Genomic DNA, 10119 nt, shown 5'->3' on the forward strand with positions numbered 1-10119 from the left:
TGATAGGGTTCTTTTGTAGGTTGTGCCGACAAAGAAAAAAAAAAGCTGCTTCGGTATGCGTGGATGGGTTGCAACTTGCAACAGGCAACTGCTATTTGCTAAAGCCATGGCGATTTCAGTTTCCTTTGAATTTTGATGAACCATACGGGTCACTGGCTAGTCCTTACAAAATTTGAACCACACATCTGGAATATTGGAATTTTTTAGTCATTATTTCAGATGGGCCTGAAAGAGTTTTCCAATATGTGTGGTGTTGTACCATACACTGAGCACATAAAATATGCAAAAACAGAGGGAATAAAGAATCTGTTACTTTTTGTTTTAAGGGGGGGGGGGGGGGGGAGGAAATTCAGAATCAGCAGGAATTATCGTGTATCAATTCCCGGGCTTCACGTCAACGTCAAGCAACCTAGAATAATGTTCCTTCTATGATGCCAAAACACTAGAAGGGAAGGATTGCAGTATTGCACCCATATGCTCTTGAAGGTTCAAAAGTATCGATACGATATTGTATTGGTACTTAGAAATGGTCGATATATATTTTCTTTTTAGTTTTTTTTTAAGTTTAGTTTTTGAAAAAATTATAAAATATTTTTTATTATTAAAAAAATTGGGGGTCTGAAACATCTAGAAACAGGCGTTTTGGATCGTATCTTTTTTAACAGATATGATATAATATACCCCGTATTAAACGTATGGTATCAATACTTTGAACCATGCATCCCACAGGCTGACAGTCACATCCCTATTCTAGAGGCTGCACAATGTGGCCTTTGTTCCATTGGGTTGTGAAATGAGAGAATAAGGAGAAGAAATAAACCAAGGATATTTTTAGTCAATAAGTTGATCAGATTTAATTTTGTCATTAGATTAAATATCATTAGCATATATGAATCACTTCTGTCATAATAACTGACATCTAACGGAAGGCAGGTATCTTATAAATAAGTTCAAATCAATCCCCCACAAGGCTGCCTCCACAATGTCTCACAGTACATCTTTACCGTATATTGAGAATATCTCCCGATGATAATATCTGGAATGATGATGTCATCATCGAGAGATGTCCCTGACAGGAATGTGTTGTGAGACATTGTGAGGGTCTATTTTGTGGGTGGTTGATTCGGTCTCCTTATAAATAAAATTTTCTGACAATAGTGGTGCCCAGGGGTATTGAAAAGTCGGGATAAATTTAAAAGAATAAAAAAAAAGGATTTTCAGATGAACACCCTTCTAAATTCTAATATTAGGTGAGTACCAGGTTGACCCTGTATCTAGTTAATAATGGCCCCATCCAATTAAGGGTACATGTATCTAGTTAATATTAGGTGAGTACCAGGTTGACCCTGTATCTAGTTAATAATGGCCCCATCCAATTAAGGGTACATGTATGTGTATGTAGTAAAAAAAAAAATTCCCTACATTGTCTGTCATATTTTGCCACTTGGAGGGATGATGTAGTTAATTTGAGTCTTCATGATATATGACACCTTGGATTACAGTTTTCACCAAGTAATGATGGTAATAGAATGTTTTATTAATTCAATACTAAATTTACTCAAAAAGATTCTTTTAATAGCCACGTTGAAAGTTTTTTAAATTCAAATTTGGTCCTTTAACAGAGAATAATGAGAGGAATCTGTAAAAGAGGCCTTAAATTTTTGTCTAAACTTGTTATTTGCTAGATTTTTGTTATTATCAGGTTTATAAGTCATCTAGAAAACCTTATTGACAGGTATAAGGTTGCGTCAAAATAATCAAGATAAGTACTGCCATCGCTACTCCATCCACTCCACAAGCTATTAAGCGGCCATTTGATAAGCGCTGAAGTGCTGAATTGAATGACTTATTACTTTGCTTTTTCAGTTTATAGAACAACATGCACTAATTTCACAAGCTAATTAATTGCTTATTCACTAAAAATAAAATAATAAGTCATTCAATTCAACCACTTCAACCATTATGAAATTGTCCTCAAAAGCCGGAATGGTTCGTAGGGTATCTGGTCAGGTGCATATGGAGTTTTAGAAGCCATTGTAAAGCTCTAACAAACAACCTTTCATTCCACAACCTCGCATGGCACATTGAGAAGGTGAAAAGAGAGAAATGATTCATTAATTCAGTAAATTTAATTACTTTTAGAATTAAAAAAAACTACTTACAAAATCATATTACTCCAAAATTGCAAGCACCAATAAAATATTCAGTAATGTGCTCCCCTGTGCATTCTTTTATTAGAAGCCCTATTCCCCTATATGTTCAATCCAAGGTTTTACATTTCAAAAAATTCGTTCATTTAAAATCCAAAATCTGTTAAAGAGTTTTTATAACTTGGGTTTTTTTTGGAACAAATTGTATTTTACAAATATTTTACAAATTGTATTATATAGGTTCTTTTTTGTGTAGGTTATATACAAAAATCTGTAATTAGGACAAATATATGACAAACAAATTTTCAAGAAATGTGAAAATTATTCTGAAATTATATCACCAAAAATTTTAAAAGATTTCATCAGTCACAAACACAATAGATGAAATAGAAATTTTGCAAAATTTAACTAAAATTTAAGCCATGATTTAACTTCATTGTCCATTTGCAAGACGCAGATGCTGGAACGTATAAGTTACACTATTGTCTAACCTAAACAACTGGATAGACCTAAACTTCTGCTTTGTGGGCTTGCAGTTGTAGCAAGTAAGCAACTGCACCAGCCTAAGGTTTTAGTATCGCGCTAAGCAATGGTCAGTGGCCCCCAACGATGACAGATTATTATAATGGAAATAATGCAATAGGAGTGGCCCAGACATCTTAAACTTTGGACTTTGAACAGGGGAATAGTTATGAGATAGATAGATGCCTCAACCATTACATCATACACCACTGTGAAATATTCTCACTATGATATTGCAATTGTCGTAACTTATACTTTCAAATGGAAGTTCGAAATTGCAGTAGGAAGCAAAACATCAAACGCATCGTCTCCAATCTGCCATTACCCAATCAAATCAACAAGGTTTTGGAATAGGGTCGGTCAAATTGGACCAACCCAATACAATCAAATAGCCAGTACTAGCCTATCAGAATTGGGGCCTGTCCCGTCCCAGCCAATTCACGAGTTAGGTGAGCTGGATGTAAATGGAATTGAGAGGATTGAGAATATTTATTCCCTAAAAAAATTTCAGAGAGGGTATTGGAGAATGAAAGAAGGTTCTGATCCCAGATTAGTGGTACTGATACTAGGAGTGGAAAATAGAAAACCAACCATATTGGCAAACACTCCCTAACCCTGTGTTTGGTTTGAAGAAAATAGAAGGGAAAGGTAAGGAAACCCATGCAAGTTCTGTAAAGGTTTCTTACCTTTCCCTACCTTTTCCTTCAAACAAAACATAGCCTACATGATCTGTGGAGATTCAAGGAATGGGTGTTGCGGATAAAACTGATTTGCATTGAGATTTTTAACATCACACTAAACTTTTGATATGTCAAGTTCGGATACGACATACCTGGTTCTGAATCAAATCCCACTAATATTCAGATTTTAACTGAAATCTATCCGTCCAATTCATATTACACTTGAATACTAAATATTATTAATAAACTAAACTAAAAATAATATACTGGTAAAAAGATGAGCTGATGCTGGAAATGATTTGATATTCATTAATAAAAATGAATTAAAAACAGCATCCAAGATACTCGAAGTTCCGTTCAAATGATCTTCATGTTTTAAATACATCAAACAGGATCTAGCTTTCTGAAGTTCTAAAGGAATTGTGATCATCATTTGGATGGTGTAAACAACCTACAACATAGGACCTAATGAAGCAAAAACAAGGCCGATTCATTGACCAACCACAATCCATGTTCTCAAATCTCAACACAAAACAGTAAATTGGTCACGTATAGGTCAATCGGGGCTCCTTGAGATAATAATAAAGCAATTCAACCACAAAATATAAACGTCACATCGGATATCTGGATAGTTGGTTAGTCAATATAACAGATTGGGTGGACGATTCCCCTTTTATTCGTCTAATTTCAAAAGCCCTTGTATCCCTAATTCTTTCCAAAGAGAAAACAATAACACAGCAAACAAAAAAGGAAGTAACCTGACATCCCATTGCTTAAATATGTACCCAAGAAAATATAAGACTTTCACTTTCCATGTACCCATTTAACAGAAGGAAATTGATGGACTACTAGAACTACTAATAACTTAATCTGTATTTAAATACAGGCAGGTTGCATTAAAATTAAATGTAATATATACTAGTTTCATAGTCTGCTTTCCTTGAAGGCATTCAAGCATGACAGTAAAAAAGCACCTTCCATTAAGCTTTTTCCCCTGCAATAAGGTCCAGTACCACCCGTTTGATACTTCCACCATTCTTAATCAGTAATTTCTTGTTCATTTCTTTGTCATGAAATCCCTGCAACAGACAAATCCACAAATCCATTGAAATAAGCTACCTTCCACAGCCAAGTAAACATAACATGAAGAAACAGAACCCAGTTAAGCTGATATAGGACCTCCCATGCACTTGATATGTTTTAAGAATTGCATCTTACCATCTCTTGCAGCTCCTCTAGGATTGGATCCCACTCAGCAACACCGCAGAGGTCATCCACAGACTGCTCCAAGTTGTAATCATTCATCCTCAGAATCTCCTTGTTCAAGTCAGCCTGCTTGAACCCCATTTCTTCAAGCTCCTTGAGAAGGGTTTGCTCAACCATGTTAGCCTCCGTGACTTCTTTACCCTTGAGAGGTGCAGGATCAGATGGACCAATAGATAAATCAATGATGGGATATGACACTGATGCAGGCACTTCCGAAGGAACAGAAGCTGAAGCACCACCACCAATAATCAAGTCATCGTTTATGGGAAATTGACTGTCCTTGTTTGCATTCTCGTCAAACACTGGTTTCACTAATTCCACCTCTGCATTAGAGATGATGCCAGAGCCTAGATTACAACCATCCATAGGATCCGCATTCACATCTATGTTCTCATGGTGTTTTGGTTCAGTGCTCTCAGGAGGTAAGTTCAAGTTCAAGCCATGGAAACTCTCGGAAAATGAGTTCTGCAGAGACGCATCCACCTGTATCCACATGAAAGAAAATGAGATTACAGCTAACTTTTAGAACCAAAACTAACTTATTTAAAAGAAAGAAAATAGTGGAAGTGTTTAGAACCTGGATAAGAACCCAAACACGCTGTCCAAATTTTTTACCAGATGGTAATGCCATCCTCCAGTATGAGATGTACCGACCGGGTTGTTCTGGTGTAGTAAAATCAACTGCAATATCTAGTTCCCTGTCAACAGGGATGCCTTCCAATGGAATATGCTACAATGTTTATAAAGCATCATAATATTTACAGAAAAAAGAAATAACGTCTCAGTCAAAATCTCAAAAATAAAGGAATAAATATTAAAACAAAAACAAAGAAAATTAACATAATAAATATTTAGAGTCATACCTCTACATAAACAGAACCTTTATCAGTGAGCTGGTCTCCACCAATCCACACAAGTTGTGTGCCATGAGGCCATGGAATAGAACCATTGTTGCGCATTCTCCATATTTTGGTAAATGGAGTTGCTGGGGCCATCATGGTTCCATCAATGACATTTACATCTTGAATGAAACGACTGTCAATTTTTGATCGATATTGCTTCACTCCACAACCTCGCATATGTGGTAAAGGGGTAAATCGGGAATGGTGAAACTGCAAGGGAGGGGAGCATATAAGTAAATCAGCCAATAAAAGATTATCATAAGCAAAACATAAATGATGAATCTCTTACAGGATCGGCAAACTCCATAAATGAACGTGATGAGCGATAAGATATTGGATGATCAATTCTTCTGTATTCAGCCTCATTGCCCATTTCTGAGAAGCAAATACTGCAGAGGTCATAATCTTCTTTGCTGCAAAAATACAAAAATCCCAATAGAACTTATCAAGCACAATGATAGAAAAACATCCAGAGAATTATCAAAACATATTTGATCTATCATCCTTACACTTTGGACTTGAATCGGGGGCCAGTTATTGGATGGACGCCGCAACCGTCACACCTAACACCCTTATGGAATATTCTTCCCATGCTATCACAATTACCATAGCCCCTTTTAAATGGAGGAAAACGGGTGTACCCACCAGGAGGGAAAACATCAGAGACATCTATTGCTCCAATCTGCCCATAGTTGTTCACAGGATTGAAACTAACTTGTGATGAAGAATGTCCAGTACAGGTAGCAAGTCTCCTGCTGTTATCTTCATTCAAGACGCTAGAATCCCCCAAGGAATAAGATTGGGGGACACGTGAAATGGATGTATGAGAGACTGGATGAGAATGAGGATTAGGATGCACCATATGATTAGCAGGAGATTTGGTGAGCTGTTCCACAGTTGGAGCAGAAATTCCCTTATGATTATCATCATATTCCTCTTGAAGGTTCTTTCCATTGTCACTTGAAAGATCACTGTGCCCCAAAGCCCCAGCAGAAGTGACATCCACTGGAGGGCATCCAGGCACAGCTGAATCTCTTGGAAGATCCAGATTAAGAACCATGGAGGTGGTTGGAGGACTCGAGTCTGAGACACCTTTGCTGATATTACCACTATCAGACTCCTGTTCATTTCTCAGATGAGTTGAATCAACAGGCTTAGTAATGGGCAATGTCTTTGGTATTATTATAGTGTCTTTTGAAACCATTGGATCCTTGATGTCATTGAGATCCACTGGGTTTTCTGAAGTCTTACTTTGTGTAGGAGACACTGCACTTGTCTGGTTCTGAGAAACTGAGCCTAGGTGAGATAGTCCTAAATAAGACAAGTTCTCAACAATATCAGCAAGTACTGTATTAGAGGATACAGCCTTTGATGCCAAATCAAGGGAGAGCTTTGATACTGCATCAAGCAAAGGCTCTGGCACAGATTTCAAGACATCAGCAGCACCAGAGTTGATGCGTGACAATGAATGACTGTGGGAACTCTGGGAACGGGGTGTTCTCATGGGAGTAGAACTTCCACTTAATCTTGTTTCAGATCCTCCAGCTCGATTACTGTTCAATAATACATTTATCCTCAGGGGATTCAGGCACTGCTTAAATGCGTCAAGCAGATCATCTTCATCCACTAGTGTTACTACATCTTTGTCCTCATCAATATATGTCAGGGTAAGATCTGTATCAGGAGCAAATTTGAAGAGATAGAGGATCTTTACTCTTAGTCTATCCATGTCAAGATCCACGGATCCATTCTCATGAACATCCACATTAAATCGTCTAAGTGTATCACCATATTTAACCTGAAGCAAAGCCAGAAATGCAAATATCAAGGATAAATCTTCATACTGTATTGAACACATGTCAACCAGGCGACATAACTCACAGATTGGAACAAAGGAAACTCCATTCACTAATCAAAGCAAGATGATTATGTAAATAGTTTATTTGACCATTATATAGCCGAAACAAGATGTCTTAAATGAATGGTGAGAAAAACATGAAACAAAAGATGGAGGAAATATTGTGCACATGGACATATCTTGGATTCTAAATAGCTTACCAACACGTAAATACAACTCCCACTATGGCTAACCATTTGATCAACAACAATAAGTTTCTGACTCTATTTTCTGATCAAGAATAAAAAATAATAATTATACTGAACTTGAAATCAAAATTAACAGAAAATCCTAGAGACTTTATAATTTGTTTTATTCCAGTTTCTCTTTTTTACATTAAAAAGCACAGCCCAGTGCATAGGGCTCCCACCAATGCAGGGTCTGGGGAGGGACAGATGTGTGCAGCCTTGCCCCTGCACATACAGAGAGGCTGTTTCCAAGATTTGAACCCTGGTCACCCAGGTCGCAATGGAACAACCCAACCATTTTACCAAGGCCCACCCTGTTTCTCTTTTCACATTAGATCTTATTAATCAAGCCAACTTCAATCGGCCATTAAGGAGATAGAACCTCCATAATAAATTATGCACTAAAAGACAAAGCAATGAACCACTCAATTCAGCAAACTTGAATAAGATAAATTGATTGCTTTCCAAATATTAGACTGTAACACACCCACCCAAGTCTAAGCGAGGAACATAGCATGCTAGAGAATGATTTGGTGATAATTTCCACAGCCCACATATGAATCTTATGCATATATCACGTTAAACTTCAGCCTTATATAGTACCACAAAAAACAAAGGATTGGTCTGATAGTTCCCACTGGTAGATGAAAATATTTGCGTGGGATTATTGTTTTAAATTCATTGATGTCCTTCAGTGTTATAGTCATGGATGACAAGTATCTAGGTGCTTTGCAGGCCAGCCTCTAAAAGTCAAGAGGGAAGGCTATATGAAACTATTATAAATACTAGAATACTAACAAAAAATAACAATCACATAAAAATATAAAGAAAAGATGAAACAAAAAGGAAAATAAACAACTGAAACATAAGAACCCTATTATAATTTTATGGGGCTCAATCTCCATGACATTCAACAAAATTTCTTCTTATATGGACTCTAATTGTCAGATTGGAACCAGCATGTTTAATGAATGATTTCCAAAAGACAACACAACCCCGTTTGGAAGACCAATTTCTTACTCATGTAGTCCAGCTCCATATGTTAGTAGCAAAAGACACAAGGAAAAGGAATCAATCACAAAAAGCTTTGATAGCAAACACAAAGAAGTCGACAAGTTGAATATAGTAAAATTAATTCATGAGGAACAGAAAAACAGATACACCAAACAAATATATAAAGGCCTCAACAAAAAATGAATTAGATCTTGACAATAGTCTTCACTATTACAGAAGTGGTACTTAGAGAAATAATTAGCTTAGCAGCAACAATCTAATCGTATGAATGAACAAAAACATATAGAGAAAGAGCATAAGTACGACCCTTGGAAATCTAAATTCTTCCCCCAAATAAGGGACTCGTATCAAATTACCCCATATCCAATACTCCCTAACTAAATTTCCTACCAAAATCCCAAGCATGCTGACTCTGATCCCATAAACAACAGAAAAATCTTCCAAAACATCTTATAATATCGTATAAGAAGCGTGTATCTTAGTGAATCCAATAAACACCAGAACAATAAAAACGTATGTAATTCATGAAGAAAAAAAGGGAAATAAATCATTGAAAAAAGGGAGAAAATCAACCTTTATCACTATTTCAGCCATGAGGTATGATAAGTATTGGATCGGTTAAATGAGCGTTACTGTAAGTCGAAGCTCTGCGTCACTTCAATTCAAGAAGATCAGCAACATAAACCCTAAGTAAGAAGAATTGTTTAAGGTTTATTAGCGAGAGATATAATCTTAGGAACGGGAGATCAGGAACCAAAGCGTAGCCGTAATCCGCTTTGCGCGCTTTTCCACAATGGCGAACGCACGCAGTTGGCCTCTCTATCTGATTTATATATGAAGAGACTAGGAGCAGTAGTGGTTCCGTTCTTCGGGTTTCCTTCTTCCCAAAGGAAACTGCAGGAATTGTGAAACCGTATCTGCATGACCTAAAAAAATAAATAAAAATAAATGATTTGGGACCCACAACATGCGAGCCGTGGCCTATTGGGACTTGGGAGCTTCTCAACTGGACTGCCATTCAAAAGAAAATCAGAGCCCTTCACATCGAAGACTTTGGCTGCATCAACAACCTATCGTATTGATCCCAACTTGATTTAGAGTTTAGAGAATTAGATGGTTAGAATTACTTGATCTTGCTGATTTTCTGGTGGATGAACGATTTCTTGGGGTTGGCGGACTTTTATGATAGTGGGTCCCGATTTGTGTGGAGTGGAGCGCGTTCGCATCTTATCTTATGTCGTGAAGCACTGTGGCAGTAGCCTTTGGGAGGAGAGGAAGGTCGGTTGCTCGCTTTATTTACCCGGCTCCACTTGATCTTGATGTTATTTCTATTAAAATAAATATAAATTCCTGCCAAATTTACAAAACACTAGTGCAAAATACCCCTAATTTTTGTCCCTTTGTTAGTTGTTTTGACAAAAACAACCTCGACTGGGGGGCTGGGGCTTTTACGGAATTACGGCCTCATTGAGTTTCGCTAGAACTTCCCGGGTTGGTGTG

The 10119-nt window shown here is 37.1% G+C and overlaps 1 protein-coding gene across 1 annotated transcript; it reads right to left on the reverse strand.

The window, feature by feature from the left end:
• Positions 1–4096: 4096 nt before the first annotated feature.
• On the reverse strand, positions 4097–9734 carry NBR1 (ubiquitin-associated (UBA)/TS-N domain-containing protein / octicosapeptide/Phox/Bemp1 (PB1) domain-containing protein). Its single transcript, XM_088974591.1, has 7 exons — positions 9193–9734; positions 6030–7318; positions 5810–5933; positions 5482–5730; positions 5196–5348; positions 4571–5101; positions 4097–4431 (listed from the first exon to the last, which is right to left on the reverse strand). Exons 1-7 carry the CDS (start codon positions 9211–9213, stop codon positions 4333–4335), a joined length of 2466 nt encoding a protein of 821 aa, XP_088830717.1. The 5' UTR covers positions 9214–9734; the 3' UTR covers positions 4097–4332.
• Positions 9735–10119: the final 385 nt, after the last annotated feature.

This window comes from Nelumbo lutea, chromosome 3 (genome assembly GCF_056320005.1).
Source record: "Nelumbo lutea isolate HS-2025 chromosome 3, American lotus-T2T, whole genome shotgun sequence".
NCBI classification, from domain to species: Eukaryota; Viridiplantae; Streptophyta; class Magnoliopsida; order Proteales; family Nelumbonaceae; genus Nelumbo; species Nelumbo lutea.

Coding starts and splice junctions, on each gene's coding strand:
- NBR1 (XM_088974591.1), bottom strand. CDS start 9,213: ATGGCTGAAATAGTGATAAAG. Junction 7,319..9,192: donor TGGCTGAAATAGTGATAAAG/GTTGATTTTCTC, acceptor GCTTTGCTTCAG/GTTAAATATGGTGATACACT. Junction 5,349..5,481: donor AAGGTTCTGTTTATGTAGAG/GTATGACTCTAA, acceptor TAAACATTGTAG/CATATTCCATTGGAAGGCAT.